We start from the raw sequence: 27,984 nt of genomic DNA, 5'->3' as shown, positions 1-27,984 counted from the left end.
GGGCCTGGGGTTCTCATCCCATCATATATTCTTCTGCAATTAGGGGTTAGATGCTGGGGTCAAGCAGAGCAGGGTCCTTCCTCACCAAATATCTGCAGTCGGTAATTTACACAAAGCTGATGAGTTTCCTGGAGTACATGGACTGGGTTCCTGGACACCCCCAACTCTGATCCCATCACTCACTGCATTTCAAAGTTACAAAGACAGCTTTAATGGATTAGGGTTGTCTCTGACTTAGGCCATATTGCAGGAAAGTAGAAATTCCTTGAAAGGAAATTAAGAAGGAAGTCTGGACCACAAAAAAAAACTCATTCCCTGTCCTCATTCAGATTCCTATACCATTAAGAAGGTGCTTAATAATGTTATATCTCTGAAAACAAGAGATATAAACACAACACAGTTTATCGTATTTCCAAGTTAATCCAAAATTATATATGGCAAAAATTATTATATATTAATTTGCCCTTCCTTATCCAACTAATTGTAACTTTATGAAGTCATCACATCAGTAGTATTTGACACAAAGCTAACAGTCATTTAAAATTTTTCTTAGGGAGGATGGAGAATTCTTTCTATCCAAGCATGTCAGTATGTGGCATCCATGATGACACTTTCCTCTGAAGATTTGAATCAGCTATTCTGAACATTGAATGAATGATGATACTCAATGAAGTAGGATGAAGCTTTCCATGACATAAATTCTCACCTCTCCAGGTAGATATCCTTTGTTCTTCTCTTGCTCAAAAAGGTAAGAAGCATAGCCCACATTGTCACTATTTACAAGATGATTGCTATTGTTCATGCTGACTGGGTGGATGGCAAACCAGCTGTAAAAGAACAGGAAGCCCTAGGTTAATGAAGAGAACCAGATAACTGGGGTGAAAAATGATGACTGGGAGCTTAAGTTTTCTCCAGCTGTAAAAAAAAAAAAAAAAAAAAAATTCTTTTGATGATAGGCATTCTATCAAAACATTTAGGTTCTTTCATTGTTAATGAAACTTAAATTACTAATAATATACTCAAGAAGTCTGACCACTTACTTAAATTAAAAATATTTCATCATTGTCATCTTCATCATAAGCTTTTAACAAGAGCCAATACTGGTTAGTTACCAGGTGATATACCTAAAGAATTGTATCAACATAGACTTTATCCTTCAAGACAGGTACACACATAATAATTATTCAAATCAATCCTATCCAATTCAGTAGACATTTACTGAGAGTCAGCTGTGTGCCGAGCGCTGAATAAATTGCAATTTACTCTAGAATCTTGCAGAAGACAAAGATGTAAACAAATGGCTTTGATACAGTGTGACAAATATTATAAATAAGGAGGCATAAAGTGTTTGAGGACCACAGATGACTAACAATTAATTCTTAAACGCATTCCAGAGAGAAAGAACAGCAGAGTAAATGCACAGGGGTGTGAAAGAGGATGTTATGCATAATTCAGTATATCCTTATGCAGAGTAATACCTTGTTTGAGTGTAGAGCTATAGAGTTCACAAGTTAATTTCACATGTTACCTCATTTGAATTTCACAACAACCCTGAAAAAGAGGCTGGTATTACCTGCGCCCCACAAGGTGTCTCGGAGAAGCAATATGGAAGCCTACTTGTCATAGAGGACCAAGGCTAAAGTTTGGGTCTCGTGACACCTTGTTTGGTGGCCTTTGTAGGATCAAACCTCGACACAGGTGAAAAGGGTGTTTACAGGATAGAAGGCTGTAAAGCAGATTTGCAAGAATACTCAAGAAAAGAGAGATGCTAATCAATAAATTTTCAAGCTAATTTAGGATTTTTAAAAATCTTTTGTTGATTTTTCTTCGCTGAAAGCTTTTAAAACATTTCTACCTAAGTAATATGGTACACAAAACTGAACATTGACTTAATGACTAGGGATGTTTTGGGGCTTCAAGTCATCATTCAGTATTCAGTTCTCGTTACCCAACAAATGTATATGTAGGTCAGAAGTGGCCAGCACAACACCCACAGGGGTTGGGTAGGCAACATAGGAGTTAAGCTGGTTGGTACAATAGGGACTGTGAATTGGGGAGGCACTTGCATAGTCTAAGGACCACAGCCTCTACTGGGATGTGGCCAAATGCTGCCTGATGGGAGCATAAACCGGTGCTGCCAGATCTTCCACAAATCCATGGTTTGGGGAAAATGTATCAATTTAAAAATTCTATTTAAAGAAGTAAATGGCATGGGCTTCCCTGGTGGCGCAGTGGTTGAGAGTCCGCCTGCTGATGCAGGGGACATGGGTTCGTGCCCCGGTCTGGGAAGATCCCACATGCCGTGGAGCGGCTGGGCCCGTGAGCCATGGCCGCTGAGCCTGCGCGTCCGGAGCCTGTGCTCCGCAACGGGAGAGACCACAACAGTGAGAGGCCCACGTACCGCAAAAAAAAAATAAAAATAAAAATAAAATAAAGAAGTAAATGGCATGGAAACCAAGGAGAAGAATGGTCACAAGTTAAGAGACTTAAGACACAAAGCCAACAAATGTAGTTTGTGGACTGTGTTTGGATTCTGGCTCAAAACAACTGGGAAAAGACTGTTGATACAATCAGGGAAAACTGAACACAGACTAGGTTTTAGATCATATTAAGAAATTATTTTTAATTTTATTGATTGCGATAATGGACTGTAGTTATATTTGTCTAAGTTTTTATCTGGTAGAGATACACACTGAAATATTCATGAATAAAATGATATGTGGTATTTTTGCTTTTAAATACTCTAGCAAAACAAACAAACAAAAAGGAAAGGAGGGATGAAACAGAATGGCAGAGGATTGCTAATTATTGAAGCTGGATAATTGTTCCATGGAGATTCATTAGACTAATCACTCTAAACTGGCATATATTTGAAATTTTCCATAATTGTTTTTTGTTATGCTGACATCCATTGAAAACTTTTTCCTTCCAATTTCATTGAGATAACTGACGTACAGCACTGTGTAAGTTTACGGTGTACAGCGTGATTTGACTTCTGTACATCATGAAATGATTATCACAATACGTTTAGTGAACATCCATCATCTCATACAGATACAAAATTAAAGAAAAAAATTTTGTGATAAGAACTCTTAAGATTTACTCAAGAGCTTTCATATATAATATGTAGCAGTACTGATTACATTTTTCATGTTGTACATTATATCCCTAGTACTTATAAGTGGAAGTTTGTAGTACTTTTTGACTGCCTTCATCCATTTCAATTTTTTTTTTAATAGTGTTAGACCAAATCACCAGTCTATAGGCTGCATTCAGCCCCCAAGGTGTGTATTTGCCACTATGCAAAGGTACAGAAGTTTGGATTGAAGGCAGTTCTAAGGCCATTCCCTAGAAGTTACTTGCAAGGTTTCTGTATGTCTAAAAACCCTTATATTCATTTCTTTTTTGTGGTTTTTCTCTTTCTCCTAAGACTCAAGTGCCAAGGGATATTCTAGTCAACTAGTATTTTCCAGTCAGTTGAAATCTGCTTTTTTGTAGTTTTATTCCATTTAGTTTGGAAGGAAAATGAGGTGGTGGCCATGAGAGTTCCAAGGCTCTCCAACCAAAATATTTCCAACATGATCACACTGAGGTCAGCCAGATGCAACCTCTCCAGTGCAATCAAAGGAAACCCACAGAACAATTCTATCAATGTTAGACTATCATTTAGTACTTATTGGGTGAAAAACTTTATATATACGTTCTCATTTTATTCTCACAAGAACCATTTGAGTCAGATGCTTTCCTTATCCTCATTTCAAACCAAGGAAACAAAGGCTCAGACTGATGAAGTAACATGACCAAGGTCACAGAGTTGTAAGTCAAGAAGCAGGACTATGAATCCAGGTTTGTCAGGCCATAAGCCCATGTTCTTATCTGCTATGCGATGCAGGCTCTGTCCCTTCTGTTCATTCAATCGCTCATTCAATATACATTTAGTTAACTCTCACTCTGTGCCAGACACTGGGGACACAGAGATGCACGAGGCATAATCTCACCCTTGAAAAATGCTTCACAGACGATGTGACATTTGAGCTGGGTCTTAAAAGATGAGTAAGTCAAGAGGGAGGGGACATGGGGATATATGTATACATATGGCTGTTTCACTTAGTTGTACAACAGAAGCTAACGCAGTATTGTGAAACAATTATACTCCAATAAAGATCTATTTAAAAAAAAACAAAAACGATGACTAGGAACTTGGCAAGGGGATGACTGGAGAAAAGACATTCGTAGCAAAAGTATGGAGATGGGAAGGAGTGCAGTGTGTTCAGAGACTGGATAATCAGCATGACCAGAGCAGCATGGATGAAGGCGAGGAGAGATGGAGGTTGCTCCATTCATTCAATCAATATGAATGTATTAGTAACCAAGTGTGTGGCTGGCCTTATGTTAAACCCCAAGGAACATAGAGCGGAATCAGGTGTGTTCTCTACCATCAAGGAACCACAATAATATCTGGGAGAAAGCAAATGCTAAGAATTTTGGTCTATAATTAGACTATAGGCTTGAATTCTTATTTATTTATTTTCATTTATTTTAGGCCAGAGAAAATTAATTGAATTTTTTTCTTTACAAAACTGAAAAAAATGTATTCAAAAAAGTTATTTGCATTTCAGAATAAGACGATATTGTTTTTCCTTCTCTGCCCTTTAAACTATATGCTATAAAAATATCAGGCTTGTCACAGCAACCAAAGTACTTTGATAAGAGGTGAATATTTATAAAGATAGGCAGAAAAGTGGTCGTTTTAATTTAAGAATGCTTACTTACAGTTTATTATATCTGGTCAAAAAGTATTCATCAAAGCAAAGTTCAAGAGAGAGGAAGAAAGGTTTAGGTAGTTTCAAAAGAAGTTAGAATATAGACATAAAAGGATGACTGTGTCTTTGATAATAAACTTTTTAAAATAATGATTAGGTCACAGCTAGGGCAGGGCTCTACTTGAGTCAGCATGATGCAATCAAGGTGCTGAGGAAAGTGAAGAGATTTGAGATCTTATCATTATAAGGAGCAAAGTTAGTTAAAATTGCTAGATCCCTGTTTCCTAAGACTGAAAAATAGATTTCAACTATGCTTTGTGACTCAATAAACAGCAAATTAATACAGAATAGTATAATTATTCTCTCCTATGTAACTGAGACATTTTCTAGTGTCTCTTTCAATTCAGACATTGTGTACTTCCTATTCTGAAGCAGAAAAGCCAAATGCAGAATTGAGCTTCTTAAATATTCTAAAACAGTAACAACCCGTCCCAGGTTCCATTCTCTCAGACCTGAGCCGCCCTGTTTATATGGAGGTCATGCTCTGCAAAAAGGTGACTGGCAAAGGGGTAAGTGGAGGCTGAAATCCAGCCGCCTCTCAGCTCCCCGAGCAAAGCACCTTAGTCAGCCCAGAGAAGGGAGTGCCTTTGTGTGCTGTGCACCAAGTCCTATGTGCTAGGTGTGGCTATCTCCAACCTAAGTGCCCACCAATAGAGGAAGAGAATATTGTACCTCCATTCAAAGGTAGTGTTCATGAAGATGTGTAATAACATGGGAGCCCTTTGGACAAATACAATAGAAGATGCTGTAGTGGATTCAATAGTTTCCCCTCCAAAATTCACATCTACCAGAACCTCAGAATGGGACCTTATTTAGACATAGTCTTTTTTTTTTTTTTAAAGAAGATGTTGGGGGTAGGAGTTTATTAATTAATTTATTTTTGCTATGTTGGGTCTTCGTTTCTGTGCGAGTGCTTTCTCTATTTGTGGCAAGCGGGGGCCACTCTTCATCGCGGTGCACGGGCCTCTCACTATTGTGGCCTCTCTTATTGCAGAGCACAGGTTCCATACACGCAGGCTCAGTAGTTGTGGCTCATGGGCCTACTTGCTCCACAACATGTGAGATCCTCCCAGACCAGGGCTCGAACCCCTGTCCCCTGCATTAGCAGGCAGATTCTCAATCACTGCGCCACCAGGGAAGCCCTAGACATAGTCTTTAGAGTGTAAACAAGATAAAGATCAAGTGAAATGATACTGGCTTAGGTTGGGTCTAAAATCCAGTGACTAGTGTCCTCATAACAAGAGGAAAGGGACAGAGAGACACCCAGAGATAGAGATGTAGGCAATGTGAAAATGAAGACAGAGATCAGAGTGATGTATCTACAAGCCAAGGATTGCTGGCAGCCACCAGAATCTAAGAGGAAGGCATGGAACTGATTTTCCTTCAGAGCATCCAGAAGGAACCAAGCCTGCCAACACCCTGATTTCAGACTTCTGGCCTCTTGACCTGTGAGAGATTAAATTTCTGCTGTTTTAAGCCAGCCACTCTGTAGTGCTTTGTTATGGAAACCCTAAGAAACTAATGTAGAGGCCATATGTCTTAGTGGCTAAGAGCTCTGGAATCAGACACAAGTTACTTAACCTATTTGAAACTCAGTATTCATATCTGTAACATAATGATAATAGTATTATCTACCTCACGGCATTTGACAATTAAAGGAACAAAAACATCTGAAGTGCTTAGCACAAAGACTGGTTTGTGCTAAGAATGGAATAAATCATCACTATGATGATGTTGATGCTGATTTTGATTCGGCTGCAGCTGGTGGTGATGATGACTATAAGGGAAAAAGATATCCAAAGCCCTGTGTATATGTGTGTTACATAAGGTAAACACAATATTAAAATATATGATGTGTGTGCATGTGTGTATTCAACACACATATATTCACCCCATATAATATGAGCTTTAAATAATTAAATGAGGAAACGCTGCCCTCTTGTGGCAGAGACTTGAGGGCTTACAAAATACCAACGTGTCCTCTCTTTCCCAGTCCCTCTGGCAGGGTGGGGCAAATGAACCTGACCAAAAACATATGTGAAGAAGGACGACCCAATTTTGATTAGACTTTGCATGAGTGGGAAATGTGCACACTAAAATCTTTAATGTGTTAAGCCACTGGAATTTCATGGTCTATTGCATCCCCTAGAATTAATGAACGAACACCTCTTAACACACACCGAATTAACACACCACTTTTTCACCTGCCTTACCATCCTCCTGGCCTCACCCCACTACAGACTATTGGGAAAAGGAAAGCAAAGGGTGTTTCATCGTGTTATATTGTAAGGGTTATTAGGCCCGGAATTCTATCCAAAGGGCAACCTGAATTTGAAACAAGCAGAAGCAATGACTCCAGACCAGACTGCTCAGACTAAAGAGGGACAATGAGCTGTAGCCAGAGGACCCCTTCTAAAGTTACAGGTAAACTTGGTGGCCAGCATCCTGGAGAATCTTTCTACCATCTCTGCTCAAGAGAAGAGATGTCCATTCTCAACTACTCATTTTGTTATCTACTAAAGTCCTGGATGAAAAAAAAACAAAAATACCCTCTCAATGTTACTGGAGAGATATCTGGTTTGGGTGGATTCCATTAAGTTCATTAAGTTACTGCAATCAAAATTCTTGCATCCCAAATAGTAAGATTAAGCAATCAACAAAAGTAAAACAAGAAGTAGCCAATAAGAATATATTTTTTTAATTCAGCCTAACTACCCAGGAACTGAAGAAATTGAAAGGAAAACAAGAATGATTTGGCTTTTTTGTGTCTATTACTTAACAACATTGGTAAAGCATTTTAATACCAAAATTGGCAAGAGCAAGGAAACAATGCTCCATTCATGCTTGGGTAGAAGCAGTGCAAACCAGCAAGTTTTCCAGAGGACCATTTGGCAAATTATGAGAAAAGCTGTAATAATTAATATTCCTCTGTTGGCTCAGCAACCCCACTTCTAGGAATTTAGCTTAGGGAAATCATTGGCAATATATACAAGATATCTGTTCATGAAGGCTTATCACAGTGTAATTTATGATAGAAAAAAGCTATAAACTGAAATGTCAAATGATTGGTGATTTGTTTGGTACATTATCATACATATAATGGAACACTATACAACAATTTTAAAATGGTGATTTAAAAAATACTACATTTCTTTTAATGGCTGAGTAATATTCCCCTGTATATATGTGCCACATCTTCTTTATCCATTCATCTGTCAGTGGACACTTAGGTTGCTTCCATGTCCTGGCTATTGTAAATAGAGCTGCAATGAACATTTTGGTACATGACTCTTTGAATTATAGTTTTCTCAGGGTATATGCACAGTAGTGGGATTGCTGGGTCATATAGTAGTTCTGTTTTCAGTTTTTTAAGGAACCTCCATACTCTTCTCCATAGTGGCTGTATCAATTTACATTCCCACCAACAGTGCAAGAGGGTTCCCTCTTCTCCACAGCCTCTCCAGCATTTATTGTTTGTAGATTTTTTGATGATGGCCATTCTGACCAGTGTGAGGTGATACCTCATTGTAGTTTTGATTTGCATTTCCCTAATGATTAATGATGTTGAGCATTCTTTCATGTGTTTTTTGGCAACCTGTATATCTTCTTTGGAGAAACGTCTATACTCAGCCATAAAAAGAAATGAAATTGAGTTATTTGTAGTGAGGTGGATGGACCTAGAGTCTGTCATACAGAATGAATTAAGTCAGAAAAAGAAAAACAAATACCATATGCTAACACATATATATGGAATCTAAAAAAAAAATTGTTCTGAAGAACCTAGGTAGGGGTGGGACAGGAATAAAGACACAGACATAGAGAAAGGACTTGAGGACACAGGGAGGGGGAAGGGTAAGCTGGGACGAAGTCAGTGAGTGGTATGGACTTATATATACTACCAAATGTAAAATAGATAGCTAGTGGGAAGCAGCTGCATAGCACAGGGAGATCAGCTCGGTGCTTTGTGACCACCTAGAGGGGTGGGATAGGGAGGGAGATGCAAGATGGACGAGATATGGGGATATGTGTATATGTATAGCTGATTCACTTTTTTATAAAGCAGAAACTAACACACCATTGTAAAGCAATTATACTCCAATAAAGATGTTAAAAAATAATAAAATAAAAACAAAAAATACTACATAGCACTGAAAGATATTCATAAGGTAATTCTAAATGAAAAAGTTGCCAAAATGTATATACAATAAAGTGTCATTTTCAAAAAATAAAGAAAAATAAACATGATTAGGTAAAGGTCTGAAAGGCTATATAACAAAATATTAGAAGTTATTGAGGCCCAGGATTACCAGATGATTTTAAATTTTTATTTTTGTTCACCTTAGAAATTTTAGGAAATACATGAACAAAAGGAAGATTTTTTAAAAACCACTGTACAACACCAAGAGTGAACTCTAATGTAAATTATGGACTCTGGGAGAAAATGACCTGTCAACATAGGTTCATGGATGGTAACAAATGTACCACTCTGGTGGGAGGTGTTAATAATGAGGGAGGCTGTGCATGTTTGGGGGCAGGTGTATATGGGAAATCTCTGTACTTTAATTTTGCTGTGAATCTAAAACTGCTCTAAAGATTAAAGTCTATTAAAAAACAACTTTGCCAGCCCAGGCATAGTGTCACTTCTCTCATCTTTTTGATCAAAGTGGTCCTGGGGCTGGCCAAGTTTCAAGGGCTGGAAAAATCTCCACTCTTGAAGGGGACTGGCAAGGTCCGTTTGTATAGAATACATAAGATAAGAGCTATTGTTGCCACATCTTTGGAAACTATAATTTTCCATTTAAAGATTTTTTTTAGTCTATCAATCCCAAAAAGAATAAAAAGCACTGAAAAAGTGAGATAAATAGGAAAGTGAAGAGATATAGACAAGTCCAGATATATAATAATCATAATTCATAAAAATAAACTAAATTCACTCATTAAAAGATGAAGATTATCCGAGTAAAAAACAAAGAAATAAAGCTATATGATATTCATAACAGACACCTCTAAAATGTAAGAACAAATAAAAGTTGAAAGAAAATGATAGAAAAAATATACACGGCATATTCTAACCTACAGAGAGCTGAGTTAGCTATATTAACTGAAAATACATAGATTTTTGAGAGAAAAAAATTATTATTAGGTATAAAGAGAATCACTACAAAAACAAATAAAAAAACACTTGAGATACATGGAGATAACATTGTTAATATTTTTTATAGTATTTTAAGGCTTGTAGTACCCATAGTATATGAAACTAAGAGAGCATCTACCTTGAAAGAATGACCTTTTAGTCATGTTTATTTCTTATCATACATTCCACATAGGAAAATGGGCAGAAGAAAATGTTCCTGAATATTAACCATGGTTGACTTTGGAAAGTAAGTCCAATGTCTTCTGCCAGTTATGACAGCTGGCTTTTACAGCTTTGGTTTCTAAACTTGGGACAATTTAAGTTAACAAGTATGATTAATCTCTAGTATCAGTCAACTCTCATCACCCTCGTCATCAGAAAGCCCTTATTAAGCATCTTCACTTTATATGGGGATGGACTTTGACACAGAATGAAAACTCACTATGTAACCAAGGCCTACACTTCACTGAAAAGGGAGAGCACAAATAAGCTGGTAGGAAAGTTGGAGCAAGAAGACAGCATCAAGCTTCACAAAAACATAGAAGAGGCAGAATAGGAAAGAGAAATTCAGGATGTAGAAACAGAGCGGGGCTTCACAAACCAGAGCAAAGGCTAATGGAGAAGGTATTTATAAAGACATGATGATGAGATGGAGAAAAGAGAAGAGGTCAAGAATGGCTGGTGTTTCTCTTTCTGACTTACTTCACTCTGTATGACAGTGAAGTAAGTCAGAAAGAGAAAGACAAATACCGTATGCTAACACATATATATGGAATTTAAGAAAAAAAAATGTCATGAAGAACCTAGGGGTAAGACAAGAATAAAGACACAGACCTACTAGAGAATGGACTTGAGGATATGGGGAGGGGGAAGGGTAAGCTGGGACAAAGCGAGAGTGTGGCATGGACATATATACACTACCAAACGTAAAATAGATAGCTAGTGGGAAGCAGCCACATGGCACAGGGAGATCAGCTCGGTGCTTTGTGACCACCTAAAGGGTTGGGATAGGGAGGGTGGGAGGGAGGGAGATGCAAAAGGGAAGAGATATGGGGACATATGTATATGTATAACTGATTCACTTTGTTATAAAGCAGGAACTAACACACCATTGTAAAGCAATTATACTCCAATAAAGATGTAAAAAACAAGAATGGCTGGTGAAAGGCAGTCACTGAGGTTTCCACATTTGCTCTCAGCGTTGGGTTAAGTACACGGAGAAGAGAATGCAGGGGGGAGAACAGAGAGCCATAGAGAATAAACAGTTAGAAATTATAATTCAAGAAGTCATAGTCAGAAATCATAGAGAAGATTTATACACACACACACCCCTCAAACTGAGTTCCATAAGTCAGTATCATTCAAATGAATTAATTTCATAAATCGGGTTTTTCTAAATGTGTACATAAATGATTCAAATAGGTTGCACAAATCACTGCCCCTTGTTGTCTTCTGAAAATGTGGCTTGAAAGGATAACCCATTTCTGTAAAAATAAAAGGATTTGCAATGTGTAAAACAGAAGACAATAGAGAAATCATTCAAAAACCTGCTCAGATCTTCCTTCCACCTCTGACGAATAGGAGCCGTGCCATACTGACTCCTAAAGGGGTAATGAGGTGAGAAAAACAAAAAGGAGGGTCCATGCCACTCCTACAAACTTGAGAAAGGAAACTTGGCAGACGGGAAAAGATAGGAGAAGGGAAGAGAAGTGAGACAGAGCCTGTCCGGCTGCACCACTTGAGGAAATGAGTCAGTGTTCCCAGCTGCCACTCCCAGAGCCGCCATTCAAATTATCTGCCCACCCCTGTGATTTTTCTCTTGGTACAGATATTTGAAACCTGTTTTGTTTCTCCCTTCATCATTTCTTCGTTCCATAGCATCTTACTACATCAGGATCTCCCAGAACTCCACTCCACAGACTCCTTCTTTGAGGTGCCTTCCAGAATCTCCCAAAGTGAATTTTGTGACTGTCACACAGCTTATATTTTAATACAGAACATCCCAAACGTATTCTCCATGCCTGGAGAAAAATCATTTACTGTTTTTGCATACAGTAGTATCAGTCAAAAAGAAATATTTTCCTTATAGACAGATCAACTGAGGCAAATGTTGGCCTTACAATTGTAGAGGACTTGATGGATTATGGAATAGTTTCATGCACAGAATTCTTTCATCCCTCAAGTCACTACTCTACCTAACCCTTCAAGAGCCCCCAACTCCCAACCCCAGCTGAAAACACTTCAGTGATTTTCTATTCCCCTTTGTTTAAAGACCCAAATCTTTATCATGGCATCTAACCTCTACCTCTGAATTCAATTCACAACACCCTGCCCCACTGTCCTCACACTCCAGTCACACAGACCTATCAGCACCTCAAACAGGCCACAGGACTTTTGCACATGTTTTCCCATCTGTGTTAAATGTTCTTTTTTACCCCCCATTTTGCCAGTTAATTCTTACCCTTCCTTTGGTTTTCAGTTCCATCGTCTCTTCCTCAGGGAAGCCTTTCCCAATCTCCCTGACCAGGTCAAGTTAGATAGCTCTTCATACCTTCCTTTCTTTAAGGAAGATAGCTCTTCATACCTTCCTTTCTTAGCAGTTAACCCAATTATAATTATACATGCATTTATATGACTATATGATTACCTTCTGTCTCCACCAGTAGACTATAAGTTCTATAAGAACCACAACTAGGACACCAGTTTTTTTCAGTGTATATGTATAGTACTAGTTCTGTTCATGACACACATCTTCCACAATATTTAATAAATGAATGAATGCATAATAATCTCTATGTGGAGAGATGTTACATCTACATTTGAGAAATGTGGAAACTGAGTCTCAGAGATTTTAAAGGATTTGCTCAAGGAGCATAGACACAGGTATTTGACTCCTGACTTTATGACCACTTACTGGAAATGCATCATTCCAAGGACTGGAAAGCACTGCCTGACACATAGTAGGTGCCTGGTGGAGACTTGTTGAATGGAGAAATGAAAACAACAATGAAAGTAGCAAGGAATAAATTATGAACTTCAACATGGTTTTCAGGGTGAAGAGAATAGTCTTGGCTGTGACATTGGGCAGGTCGCATCACCTTTCTAGGCCTCAGCTGAAGCTTAAACTTTGATGATCTTCATGCTCTGCAAATCGAAGGTTCTGTGCTTCTAAACGCCTCATACCTTGGAATCCTGCCTAATAGCAGGTACCTACATATGGTGGCTGAGTTACTTAGCAGCCCAGATTTGACTTTATGCTTTGGATCATTTTTAATGTGTTCAAAGAGCAATTATCCCTATGCAACAAGAGGCAATTGCAGGGGCAATTTCATCAAGGATAATATACGGCGGCTATAGAAACAACAGAAAGTTATTGCAGGCTGTTAAGCACAGCAGATGGAAAAGCATTGTTATAACCTTAACAGTTGACCCTGGGACTTCCAGATATGTTATATAGTTATATGCAAGGAAACAAAGAGAATCTGGTCCCAAAAATAGCATTTTGGTGTCCTCTTGGCATTCTTCAATGATTCAGAAACTAAATCAAAGTGAGAGAGTGGCATGGACATATACACTACCAAATGTAAAATAGATGGCTAGTGGGAAGCAGCCACATGGCACAGGGAGATCAGCTCGGTGCTTTGTGACCACCTAGAGGGGTGGGATAGGGAGAGTGGGAGGGAGGGAGAGGCAAGAGGGAAGAGATATTGAGATATATGTATATGTATAACTGATTCACTTTGTTATAAAGCAGAAACTAACACACCATTGTAAAGCAACTATACTCCAATAAAGATGTTAAAGAAATAAAAAATAAAAGAACGAATATATGTATATGTACAACAGAATCACTTTGCTGTACACCTGAAACTAACACAACATTGTAAATCAACTATAATCCAATAAAATTAAAAATAAATTTTAAAATAAAATAAAATTTTAAAAAAGGAAATCATGAATGGTCTCCGTCATTCAGCCAAGAGTTAAATAGAAACTATAAGGGAAAAGGCAATTTCTTCTCCTAACAAATTGGGAATTCTCTAACTAGTCGTACATACATGTCCTTATCCTGTCTCCTAACCAAATTCCCCATTAAAGTGATCCAAAATCAAGAGCTAGGGTACCTTTCTAGATTCATCTCTCAGCCACTCCTTGACCTAAGCCCATAATCTGGCCTCACAATGCAGTTTTTTCGTGGCTCCATGAGAAATCCCATGGCTCCTTCAGGTCCAGTTCAGTGTCATTTCCTTTTTGAAGCCTTTCACGATGCTCCCAGGTAGAGCTCAGTGTTACCACCTCCAATTTCCCACAGCATTTATTTATGCCCAGGTGACAGCACTGATGGCCATCTGATTATGTTATGATTACTTGTCTGTCTGTCTCTTGTCTCCTGCGCAGATCATCCAACTAGCCTATAAAACTAAGATAGGGACTATGCTTTATTCATAATAATATACCCCAAGCACACAGTTGCATGGCTGACATTTAGAAAGTCTATTGAGTTAAATGCTAAGTGGCAACTAATCAGTATATGAATTAACTGTGAACAAAGAATGAGTCCTATTATATCAACCCACATAAAAAAGGTTATTTTATCAGGGAATTTTTAGGGACCTCACTTTAACCCCAAAGAAGTAACACCAATGCTAAGAATTTCAAGCACTCTGAGATGCCAATAATGGCATTTTTAGAAGAGGTAGAATGTTATTCTACTACCTACCTTTTAGCTAAAATTATTAAACTCTTTTTATGCCAGGCATAGAACTAGAGTTTTATATGCACTATCTCATTTAATCTTCAAACAATCCCCTGAGGTATCATTATTCCCATTTTCAAACAAAATACTTGAGGTGCAAGTAGATAAATTACTTTCCCCGGGCCACAGGGTTAGTAAGGGGCAGAGCCAGGGCTGGAATTCAAGTCCTAAAACCTATATCTAAAACCTAAATGCTAAAACCCAAACTCCTTACCACCATGCTGTTCTCTACCCAGTTATAGGACCAACCCTAGTATCTGAACTGTGGGTCAGTCTTCAATGTTTTTCTTCACCTCGTATTACTTTCAATTTACTTAATTTTATTCACATAGAAACTTTCACTTAGATATTTTATAATCCCCCGGCAGACTCCTACCACTTTTAAGAACAGTTATTATCAACATTTAAGGACTCATTTTATCCCTCAATTTTAGAGTAAGAAAACTGAGACACAGCAGTTAAGTAACTTGACCAAAGTCACAGAGCCACTAAGAATGAGAGCCCAGAATGAACACAAGCCATTTGACTCTTGAACCTATGCGCTATTGTCCGCTTCCTTAGGACATTTCTGTGTCAATTTGGAGGTCCACAGGTCAAGATTTCTGAGACTGTTACCCACCCAGACAATTCCTGAGTCAGTTCAACTGCAGCAACCAAAATCACATATGAATGCAAATGCCTTCTTGTCAAAGAAAACAAAATTCATGTGTTTTCTTACATATAAAATGGAGCTAATATCTATGCCAAGCTGTAACTTTGCCTCATCTGCCTCCGTTAGGTGGTCTCCGTTCTGCTTTTATCACTAATTGGCATTGTCCTACATTAGACTTAATCCTTTCAGAAAAGCACAGGTAAATAACCTCAAACCCATAATCACTTGCTGGTTGGTCAGATTGTTTTCTCATTTCCAAGAGATCATTGTCCAGCACCATATGAGATCTTGATACAGTAATAACCACTAGCATTTACTGAACCTATCATATGTCAGATGCTATGCTAAACTTCTTCACCCAGATCCCTCATTCACATAATCCTTTTATTAGCCCTGTTTTACAGGTGAGGAACTAAGCCCTGGGATGCTGAGAACGTTGCCTGAGGGCCCATGGCTGGACCTCAGATATGATTCAACCACTCAGCTTATTCTCAGCCTCTCCTGTCACTATTCTGGTCTCTTTTTCCCCCCTGTAATTAAGGAAAATCATTCAAACAGAAATTTTTTTTTTTAAGTAAGTAGAGTACCTGATAAGACCCAGGTCGTCTCCGTTCAAATCTACCATTTTCAAGAGTACCATTTCCTTGTCTGTATTTGAAGAATACCTAGTCAGCAAAACAGAGAAACTTAGTGAGTTCTAGGTTAGAGCCTGGCCCTCATGTATGACAGAACAGGAGCTGACACAAAAACCAAAACCAAAATGACTCTCAGTAAGCAAGGCTCCCTGACACTCTGTAGTTCTACAAACTGCATCCAGGATCTCGTTTCTCAGCTAAAGAAATGATTTGCAACTGTGAGCAAAAGGGCAGCTAACTGGAGATGAAATATACATTTTTATGTAAAATATGCAATATTATATAGCATATATTATTTCTTTAAAAAAGGATTTGTCGGGCCTCCCTGGTGGCGCAGTGGTTGAGAGTCCGCCTGCCGATGCAGGGGATACGGGTTCGTGCCCCGGTCTGGGAGGATCCCATATGCCGCGGAGCGGCTGGGCCCGTGAGCCATGGCCGCTGGGCCTGCGCATCCGGAGCCTGTGCTCCGCAACGGGAGAGGCCACAACAGTGAGAGGCCCGCATACCGCAAAAAAAAAGAAAGAAAAAAAAAAAAAAAGGATTTGTCTTTGAAATATCTACTCATATTAAATATTAGTGAAATCTCTTAAAAATAGGGGGGAATATGCAAAATCAAAATCATTCCTGACCTACAATCTAAAGGGTTCTTTTATATCCTTTCAAGGGAAATCAGATTATATTTTCTAAAAATCAACTCCTTTGAAATCTTTTTAAAAATATAGAGACAAATATGAAATGTCAAGTTGAACTGCGATATTATTTTACTCTGCCATAGTAGCCAAGTACTTCTCTTCTGCCACAAACCTCGTTCATCCCATAAAAAATTAAAAAATAATGGTCTTCCTTAGTTGTCCCATTCAATTATGCCAGTTTTATGTCTTGCTCTTCACACCAGTTGCTTTATTCTTTTATCTCTTCTCTCATACTACATTCTCCTGTACTAAAATAATTTCTTCTGAATAATGTAATAAAAATAGTTATTCATTAGTCAAATAAATATATGTTATGCACATTTTTATATTTTCCAGATGAGAAGCAGAGAACCCCTAAATTAAGATTTAAGTGGATCTCTAAAGGTTACACAACTAGGAAGTGACAAAGCTAAGATGAGACCACAGTTGTGCCTTCGTTGAAAGCCCAGAGTCCTTCTAACATTCACATCTGACTCCCACATCCAGCAAAGGGGGAAGACATGTGCATAGGCAGGTCTGTGCTTCTGCATTCTCTTTTTATTTCTGCTTGTCTTAGATTATCAGCATGTTTTTAAATTATTTCAGCTTTAATACACTTTCAGGATCTCACCATACCCACCAAGTAACAACCCTGTTCTTAGATTTTGTTGCTGGTTCCTAAAGGAAACACATGATTTTATTTTGATAATTGCACCCTCACCTTGCTCTCTCTGACTGTGGATTCCGAAGGTAAGAAGAAGGGCTTCGATTGATCTGTGCACCATCCACATTCCCTTTATTGATAAAGATTTTGCCTGGTTTCATATTTGCATGTGCTATCTCAATGCTCTATAGGTTAAAAAAAAAAAGATTGTAAAGTTAGAAATCCTGGTGGGCATTAGGACTTAGTTGATATAAACAGAAGAACCCTGTGGACAATTTCTTTTGTCTCCAACTTGTCCCTGCTATGGGATGAAAGCTGGAGAACCACAGGGCTGGTGTCATTCTGGGGGTAACAGACATGACCTTCAGGGTTGACATGAGGAAATGCTGTGTATAGGGAACGACCTGAGTGTCTCAAGACTGCCAAGTCAGGAACTGCCTGCCATTTCAGATGGCCAAAATGGGAGACTTGACCTTACAACTCTCCATCCTCCTGCCCACACCCTCTAAGGCAGAGTTTTTCAAACTTTTTGGACTGAGAAATACAGTAATTAATACATTTTTCATCATAACTTAATACACATCAAGATATGTATCCTAAAACAAAAGTTCACAATACAAACTATACCCTATGTGTCATGCATTATGTTATTTTCCAATCTCTTTTAGTTCCTTTTTTAAAGCTTATCACAACCTATGAAATTGATTTCATAAAGCCATTCATAGACTGTTATTTGCTTTTTGAAAAACATTGTTGTAAAGACATTTCTTCCTTTGCCAAATGGATCCCTGGATTTGGGGGCAGGGATGGTGGTAATTTTATGAGAAAAAGTAGAGAGAGACTAAACCTGAGAGACAAAGGAATGAAGAAAACATTAGCAAGGATTCTATGAGAGAAAATAATTACCTGGAAGACAGGAGAGAGTAGTGAAAGCTACCCAAAGCAGGAATGGGAGAAGAGTTTGAGGGTATCAGTTCAGAGCCCCATGTCAGTCTAGAGCTACAATAGAGGACTTGAGAAATGAGGGTGTGTGGTGTAAATTGGATCCCCTTCTATGCTCTTTGGGAAATACCAGGAAGGCTTGAAATTATTTGTAATTACTTTGAGTTCCTTGGTGGATTTCTTTTGCAGAGAACTGACTATGTGGGACCCTATAATTTATAAGGGTTCGACACAAAATGTTTTCTGTGTCTTTGGGTGACAATATGAGGCTTACTGCCATAGAACCCTCTTCTCCCAATCAATCAGTGCCTCGGGAGTAGCAGCCCACAGCTCAGAACCAGAAGCTACAAGGGAGTCAAAAAGGAGAAAGGGAAGTAGGTGCTAAGACTGTGCTCAGACCGAGATCCTATAGGGAATCTCCATAGCATACCACACCACTCCTAAAACACTGTAAGCAATGCTAAAGAACATTGGGGTCCTCTGGGGTCCCTTGCCTACCTTCATGATGCCAGCAACGATGTACTCAAAAGTTCGATTGCTAAATCCTTCACTGGCAATCACAAATGTACTGTACTGGAAATATCCTGCTGGACCCGAGTGTGTGTGAGTACCACTCAGGATAACGTTGTCTCTTCTGTACAGGGAGCCATATTTACTCTGCAGCCTCTTCAGGACCTTTAAGAAAGGAAAACAAAACAAAACAAACCTAAGAAGAGGAATAACATAGGAGCATAGCCTGAGAAAAAGCTCTGATGAGTCTAACCACTGAGCCATATCAGTGACATCCCTGTCAGTGACCTTTCACTCTATGCTTGAGTTTATCATCTCAGTAACAGCAACATCAACAATAATTGCAGTCGCTAACATTTTATAGATTCTTGCTTTGTACAAGCACAATGCTAGGTATTACATACATCATGTCATTTAAAAGTCTCTATAACACCACCAAGAGGTGGGCATTTTTAATCTTATCTTTCGCTGGAAACATTGACATGTACAGAAGTTAAATAATTTACCCACAGATCTAATAAAGAGCAGAGTCAGAGTCTAGATCCAAGTCTAACTGTAGAACCAGTATTCTCACCTGCTCATTGTCCAGACACTGTTCTAAGCACTAGGGACATATGAGGTCCCTACCCTGGAGAAGTTTTTATTCTAAGGAGGGAAAGATAAATAAATATGCAATATTATATTATACAGTGATAAACTCTATGAAGAAAAATATAGCTAGGTAAGGCAAAAGAACATGATAGGTGTTAGTGAGGAAAGATCTTCCGAAAGACGTTACCTTTCATCAGAGGCTTAACTGAAGAGAGCAAACTGGTCATGCAATACCAGGGGGTAAAGCATCTCGGGAGCACAACAAAGTCCTCTTTACTGACTCACTTCCCAAAATGAAGAACTCAATATTCCCAGACACAGACACTTACACTTATTGGCCTGGGGAAGCCACCCGCTGTGACCTGAGGACACCCCAGCAATCCTGTGGAGAGGCCCATGTGGAAAGGAACCATCTTGTCAGCACTAACTTGCTAGCCGTTTGGTGAACAACCATAGAAGGTGACCCTTCAGACTCAGGCAAGCTTCAAACAACCTCAGCCCCAGCCAACATCCAAGTTCAACTTTATGATACAAAAGTAATGATATGAGACTGTGGTTCTAATATGTCAGAATCATCCAACCCAGCCATTCTAGGACTCCTAATCCACAAAAAATCCTGAGCACTAATACATGATTATTGTTGTTTTAAGCCACTGAGTTTTCTGGATGACTTGCTGTACAGCAATAGATATCTAATCCAAAGAGACTCAGTAAATGTTCATTGAATTAATCAATGAACATCCAGATGAATAATTAATGTTTTTGGGTGGTATATACACATCAAGAAAACAAAAGAAAAAATTAGTGATGTTGCTGAGTAGCTTTTTTTTTTGGCTCAAATGTCTTTTTTTTATTGAAGTATAGTTGACTTCAAATGCTACATTAGTGCTGAATACTTATATCTGATTATGCTTTAATCAACTGTAATCTGAAGTTTGGTATTACTGTGGTTTCTCTGTGAAAGACGCCTTGACTTCATGTCAAAAATTATTAAAATGTTCCAGCAAAAGTGTCAATCCCAGGCAACCTTCCTCAGTGTAAGATACTATCACCTAATACCAGGGACAATGACGGAGAGTCATTTATGGCAGAGCTGGCAAATACCACTTATCTCATGCACTCAGTCCCCATTCATGGGTGGTTGCTATCCAAAGCAGTGTGTTGAGAAGGATTCTGAATCCAAATCTGAGCTTAGCAAAAAATGAGTGCCTTCTGGTGGGGGAGGGGGACGTGCAGCATCTTAGTTCCCCAACCAGGGATCGAACCCACACCCCCTACAGTGAAAGCGCAGAATCTTTTTTTTTTTTTTGGTTTTTTTTATTTTTTGCTTTATAACAAATTTAATCAGTTATACATATACATATGTTTCCATATCCCCTCCCTTTTGCGTCTCCCTCCCAGCCTCCCTATCCCAACCCTCCAGGCGGTCACAAAGCACCGAGCTGATCTCCCTGTGCTATGCGGCTGCTTCCCACTAGCTATCTACCTTACGTTTAGTAGTGTATATATGTCCATGCCGCTCTTTCACTTTGTCACAGCTTACCCTTCCCTCTCCCCATATCCTCAAGTCCATTCTCTCTCTAGTAGGTCTGTGTCTTTATTCCTGTCTTACCCCTATGTTCTTCATGACATTTTTTTTCTTAAATTCCATATATATGTGTTAGCATACAGTATTTGTCTTTCTCTTTCTGACTTACTTCACTCTGTATGACAGACTCTAGGTCTATCCACCTCATTACAAATAGCTCAATTTCATTTCTTTTTATGGCTGAGTAATATTCCATTGTATATATGTGCCACATCTTCTTTATCCATTCATCCGATGATGGACACTTAGGTTGTTTCCATCTCCGGGCTATTGTAAATAGGGCTGCTATGAACATTTTGGTACATGTCTCTTTTTGAATTATGGTTTTCTCAGGGTATATGCCCAGTAGTGGGATTGCTGGGTCATATGGTAGTTCTATTTTTAGTTTTTTAAGGAACCTCCATACCGCTCTCCAAAGCGGCTGTACCAATTCACATTCCCACCAGCAGTGCAAGAGTGTTCCCTTTTTTCCACACCCTCTCCAGCATTTATTGTTTCTAGATTTTTTGATGATGGCCATTCTGACTGGTGTGAGATGATATCTCATTGTAGTTTTGATTTGCATTTCTCTAATGAGTAAAGATGTTGAGCATCCTTTCATGTGTTTGTTGGCAGTCTGTATATCTTCTGTGGAGAAATGTCTATTTAGGTCTTCTGCCCATATTTGGATTGGGTTGTTTGTTTTTTTGTTATTGAGCTGCATGAGCTGCTTATAAATTTTGGAGATTAATCCTTTGTCAGTTGCTTCATTTGCAAATATTTTCTCCCATTCTGAGGGTTGTCTTTTGGTCTTGTTTATGGTTTCCTTTGCTGTGCAAAAGCTTTTAAGTTTCATTAGGTCCCATGTGTTTATTTTTGTCTTTATTTCCATTTCTCTAGGAGGTGGGTCAAAAAGGATCTTGCTGTGATTTATGTCATAGAGTGTTCTGCCTATGTTTTCCTCTAAGAGTTTGATAGTGTCTGGCCTTACATTTAGGTCTTTAATCCATTTTGAGCTTATTTTTGTGTATGGTGTTAGGGAGTGATCTAATCTCATACTTTTACATGTCCCTATCCAGTTTTCCCAGCACCACTTATTGAAGAGACTGTCCTTTCTCCACTGTACATTCCTGCCTCCTTTATCAAAGATAAGGTGACCATATGTCCGTGCGTTTAACTCTGGGCTTTCTATCCTGTTCCATTGATCTATCTTTCTGTTTTTGTGCCACTACCATACTATCTTGATTACTGTAGCTTTGTAGTATAGTCTGAAGTCAGGGAGCCTGATTCCTCCAGCTCCATTTTTCGTTCTCAAGATTGCCTTGGCTATTCGGGGTCTTTTGTGTTTCCATACAAATTGTGAAATTTTTTGGTCTAGTTCTGTGAAAAATGCCAGTGGTAGTTTGATAGGGATTGCATTGAATCTGTAGATTGCTTTGGGTAGTAGAGTCATTTTCACAATGTTGATTCTTCCAATCCAAGAACATGGTACATCTCTCCATCTATTTGTATCATCTTTAATTTCTTTCATCAGTGTCTTATAATTTTCTGCATACAGGTCTTTTGTCTCCTTAGGTAGGTTTATTCCTAGATATTTTATTCTTTTTGTTGCAGTGGTAAATGGGAATGTTTCCTTGATTTCACTTTCAGATTTTTCATCATTAGTATATAGGAGTGCCAGAGATTTCTGTGCATTAATTTTGTATCCTGCAACTTTACCAAATTCATTGATTAGCTCTAGTAGTTTTCTGGTAGCATCTTTAGGATTCTCTATGTATAGTATCATGTCATCTGCAAACAGTGACAGCTTTACTTCTTCTTTTCCAATTTGGATTCCTTTTATTTCCTTTTCTTCTCTGATTGCTGTGGCTAAAACTTCCAAAACTAGGTTGAATAAGAGTGGTGAGAGTGGGCAACCTTGTCTTGTTCCTGATCTTAGTGGAAATGGTTTCAGTTTTTCACCATTGAGGACGATGCTGGCTGTGGGTTTGTCATATATGGCCTTTATTATGTTGAGGAAAGTTCCCTCTATGCCTACTTTCTGCAGGGTTTTTATCATAAATGGGTGTTGAATTTTGTCGAAAGCTTTCTCTGCATCTATTGAGATGATCATATGGTTTTTCTCCTTCAATTTGTTAATATGGTGTATCACGTTGATTGAATTGCGTATATTGAAGAATCCTTGCATTCCTGGAATAAACCCCAGTTGATCATGGTGTATGATCCTTTTAATGTGCTGTTGGATTCTGTTTGCTAGTATTTTGTTGAGGATTTTTGCATCTATGTTCATCAGTGCTATTGGCCTGTAGTTTTCTTTGTTTGTGACATCCTTGCCTGGTTTTGGTATCAAGGTGATGTCAGCCTCGTAGAATGAGTTTGGGAGTGTTCCTCCCTCTGCTATATTTTGGAAGAGTTTGAGAAGGATAGGTGTTAGTTCTTCTCTAAATGTTTGATAGAATTCACCTGTGAAGCCATCTGGTCCTGGGCTTTTGTTTGTTGGAAGATTTTTTATCACAGTTTCAATTTCAGTGCTTGTGATTGGTCTGTTCATATTTTCTATTTCTTCCTGGTTCAGTCTCGGCAGGTTGTGCATTTCTAAGAAGTTGTCCATTTCTTCCAGGTTGTCCATTTTATTGGCATAGAGTTGCTTATAGTAATCTCTCATGATCTTTTGTATTTCTGCAGTGTCAGTTGTTACTTCTCCTTTTTCATTTCTAATTCTATTGATTTGAGTCTTCTCCCTTCTTTTCTTGATGAGTCTGGCTAATGGTTTATCAATTTTGTTTATCTTCTCAAAGAACCAGCTTTTAGTTTTATTGATCTTTGCTATCGTTTCCTTCATTTCTTTTTCATTTATTTCTGATCTGATTTTTATGATTTCTTTCCTTCTGCTAACTTTGGGATGTTTTTGTTCTTCTTTCTCTAATTGCTTTAGGTGCAAGGTTAGGTTGTTTATTCGAGATGTTTCCTGTTTCTTAAGGTGGGATTGTATTGCTATAAACTTCCCTCTTAGAACTGCTTTTGCTGCATCCCATAGGTTTTGGGTCGTCGTGTCTCCATTGTCATTTGTTTCTAGGTATTTTTAAATTTCTTCTTTGATTTCTTCAGTGATCACTTCGTTATTAAGTAGTGTATTGTTTAGCCTCCATGTGTTTGTATTTTTTACAGCTCTTTTCCTGTAATTGATATCTAGTCTCATAGCATTGTGGTCAGAAAAGATACTTGATACAATTTCAATTTTCTTAAATTTACCAAGGCTTGATTTGTGACCCAAGATATGATCTATCCTGGAGAATGTTCCATGAGCACTTGAGAAAAATGTGTATTCTGTTGTTTTTGGATGGAATGTCCTATAAATATCAATTAAGTCCATCTTGTTTAATGTATCATTTAAAGCTTGTGTTTCCTTATTTATTTTCATTTTGGATGATCTGTCCATTGGTGAAAGTGGGGTGTTAAAGTCCCCTACTATGATTGTGTTACTGTCGATTTCTCCTTTTATGGCTGTTAGTATTTGCCTTATGTATTGAGGTGCTCCTATGTTGGGTGCATAAATATTTACAATTGTTATATCTTCTTCTTGGATAGATCCCTTGATCATTAGGTAGTGTCCTTCTTTGTCTCTTCCTGTAGTCTTTATTTTAAAGTCTATTTTGTCTGATATGAGAATTGCTACTCCAGCTTTCTTTTGGTTTCCATTTGCATGGAATATCTTTTTCCATCCCCTTACTTTCAGTCTGTATGGTCTCTAGGTCTGAAGTGGGTCTCTTGTAGACAGCATATATATGGGTCTTGTTTTTGTATCCATTCAGCCAATCTGTATCTTTTGGTGGGAGCATTTAGTCCATTTACATTTAAGGTAATTATCGATATGTTTGTCCCTATTCCCATTTTCTTAATTATTTTGGGTTCGTTATTTTAGGTCTTTTCCTTCAGTTGTGTTTCTTGCCTAGAGAAGTTCCTTTAGCATTTGTTGTAAAGCTGGTTTGGTGGTGCTGAAGTTTCTCAGCTTTTGCTTGTCTGTAAAGGTTTTAATTTCTCCATCAAATCTGAATGAGATCCTTGCTGGGTAGAGTAATCTTGGTTGCAGGTTTTTCTCTTTCATCACTTTAATTATGTCCTGCCACTCCCTTCTGGCTTGTAGAGTTTCTGCTGAGAGATCAGCTGTTATCCTGATGGGGATTCCCTTGTGTGTTATTTGTTGTTTTTGCCTTGCTGCTTTTAATATGATTTCTTTGTGTTTAATTTTTGACAGTTTGATTAATATGTGTCTTGGCGTATTTCTCCTTGGATTTATTCTGTATGGGACTCTCTGTGCCTCCTGGACTTGATTAACTCTTTCCTTTCCCATATTAGGGAAGTTTTCAACTATAATCTCTTCAAATATTTTCTCAGTCCCTTTCTTTTTCTCTTCTTCTTCTGGAACCCCTAAAATTCGAATGTTGGTGCGTTTAATGTTGTCCCAGAGGTCTCTGAGACTGTCCTCTGTTCTTTTCATTCTTTTTTCTTTATTTTGCTCTGCAGCAGTTATTTCCACTATTTTATCTTCCACCTCACTTATCCGTTCTTCTCAGTTATTCTGCTATTGATCCCATCTAGAGTATTTTTTATTTCATGTATTGTGTTTTTAATCGATGCTTGATTCATCTTTAGTTCTTCTAGGTCCTTGTTAACTGTTTCTTGCATTTTGTCTATTCTATTTCCAAGATTTTGGATCTGGGAAATAGAATCTTGGATCATCTTTACCATCATTATTCTGAATTCTTTTTCAGGTAGACTGCCTATTACCTCTTCATTTGTTAGATCTGGTGGGTTTTTATCTTGCTCCTTCTCCTGCTGTGTGTTTTTCTGTCTTCTCATTTTGCTTATGTTACTGTGTTTGGGGTCTCCTTTTTGCAGGCTGCAGGTTCGTAGTTCCCGTTGTTTTTGGTGTCTGTCCCCAGTGGCTAAGGTTGGTTTAGTGGGTTGTGTAGGCTTCCTGGTGGAGGGGACTAGTGCCTGTGTTCTGGTGGATGAGGCTGGATCTTGTCTTTCTGGTGGGCAGGTCCATGTCTGGTGGTGTGTTTTGGGGTGTCTGCGGACTTTTTATGATTTTAGGCCACCTCTCTGCTAATGGGTGGCGTTGTGTTCCTGTCTTGCTAGTTGTTTGGCATAGGGTGTCCAGCACTGTAGCTTGCTCGTCGTTGAGTGAAGCTGGGTGCTGGTGTTGAGATGGAGATCTCTGGAAGATTTTTGCCGTTTGATATTATGTGGAGCTGGGAGGTCTCTTGTGGACCAGTGTCCTGAAGTTGGCACTCCCACCTCAGAGGCACAGCACTGACTCCTGGCTCCTCAATTTGGGATGATGTGTTGTCTATTCATGTATTCCACAGATGCAGGGTACATCAAGTTGATTGTGGAGCTTTAATCCGCTGCTTCTGGGGCTGCTGGGAGAGGTTTCCCTTTCTCTTCTTTGTTCTCACAGCTCCTGGGTCTCAGCTTTGGATATGGCCCCGCCTCTGCCTGTAGGTCGCCGGAGGGCGTCTGTTCGTCGCTCAGACAGGACAGGGTTAAAGGAACAGCCTCTTCGGGGACTCTGGCTCACTCAGGCCGGGCGGGAGGGAGGGGCACGGAGTGCGGGGCGAGCCTGCAGCGGCAGAGGTCGGCGTGACGTTGCACCAGCCCGAGGCGCGCCGTGCGTTCTCCCAGGGAAGCCGCCCCTGGATCCCGGGACCCCGGCAGTGGCGGGCTGCACAGGCTTCCGGAAGGGCGGTGTGGGCAGTGACCTGCGCTCGCACACAGGCTTCTTGGCGGCAGCAGCAGCAGCCCCAGCGTCCCACGCCCGTCACTGGGCTCCGGAAAGCGCAGAATCTTAACCACCAGACAGCCAGGGAAGTCCCAAAAGAGTACCTTTTTTGATTAGCAATGCTGTCCACCTTGAGTATGGTATAGGCAGTAGTATGTTGATAAACTGTTTCTCTGAAAGAAAAAAGAATAGCCCTCATTTGTATCATCTGTCAATTTCTGTGGCACAAATACACTCACCATAGTGAATTTCAAGCTACCAAAAGTTTAACCACTAACTCACAAAGTTCCTAAATATTTAACAATCAGCTCTCATGAGCTGGTACAAGCCAGTTCCAGCACACCAATGGTACATAAGGAAGCAGCAGCAACTGGTGTGCTATATACTGAAAATACATAAAGACATCCATTCAACCTCTTCTATTTTAGGTGAAGAGCTCCACCACCCTCATTCTAAGTCACGTGGTCATTGAATCAGGAAGGAGATCTTACAAACCATCTTCATGCCTCATTAGCCTCTCCATGCCCCAAACACTGATTCCTAGGCTACCACATCCACATGAGCAACCATGTGATACAAGGCAAATGTGGAAAGGAAATAGGGTAAAACTAGACCAACATTACCAGCCCACACTCTCCATCCCAATAAGGTTCCATGTTCCTTCTGTTTGATCCTAACTCCAGCCCCAACTCTTCATCACTCTTACCTATTCTTTCACACAGTAAGTATGACTGCTTCATGAAGAATAAATGTCTGTTTGGAGAAGGCAAAACAATCAATGAATGGACACCATGGAAGCTTAACGAAAGTCAAAAGCTGATGTTCTTACAATTCTGTAACCAAGACAAGAAGGTCTTGGAAAAGAAGGAACTGCCAGTCAACTTTAGAGCTCCCTGTCCCACACATTTTTATTCCTAAAGAACTGTAACATTAGGATTTTTAGAATTCAGTGCATTTTTTCAGGTTTATGCAAGAATCAAGCTCTTGAAAACATAGAAATTATGAATCTTGGATTTTAAAACAAAAGAAAAAGACTACAAACAGCTTACAGAAATCTTATCCTAAACTACAGTCTCTGATATGAAGTCAGACATGTGGGACTTCTGGGGAAAAAGAAAAAAATTAAAAACTCAATCATGTAATAACAATGCCTGCCAATAGCCATTATAAGTAGCATGTTTCCTACTTCATGAAAGGAGGGCTATTTTAACATAGAGCAAAGAAGTGACATTAATGTCTATTGCTCACTTCTTC

General features: G+C 39.0%; 1 protein-coding gene across 2 annotated transcripts in view; it reads right to left on the bottom strand.

Annotated features, from left to right (window-relative positions):
- ASAH2 (N-acylsphingosine amidohydrolase 2) overlaps positions 1 to 27,984 on the bottom strand; it is a 98,025-nt gene that overhangs the window by 52,477 nt on the left and 17,564 nt on the right. For both annotated transcript variants that reach the window (XM_081233047.1, XM_081233048.1), the window contains exons 5-8: positions 18,776 to 18,952; positions 17,393 to 17,520; positions 15,953 to 16,030; positions 707 to 827 (exon numbers count right to left, since the gene is read on the bottom strand). In XM_081233047.1, coding sequence (XP_081089173.1) covers positions 707 to 827; positions 15,953 to 16,030; positions 17,393 to 17,520; positions 18,776 to 18,952 — 504 coding nt within the window. The remainder of the gene's footprint in view (positions 1 to 706; positions 828 to 15,952; positions 16,031 to 17,392; positions 17,521 to 18,775; positions 18,953 to 27,984) is intronic.

The sequence above is a fragment of the Mesoplodon bidens genome (genome assembly GCF_964165515.1).
Source record: "Mesoplodon bidens genome assembly, chromosome: 1".
In the NCBI taxonomy this organism is placed as follows: domain Eukaryota; kingdom Metazoa; phylum Chordata; class Mammalia; order Artiodactyla; family Ziphiidae; genus Mesoplodon; species Mesoplodon bidens.
This window is presented reverse-complemented; position numbering and strand designations above follow the sequence as displayed.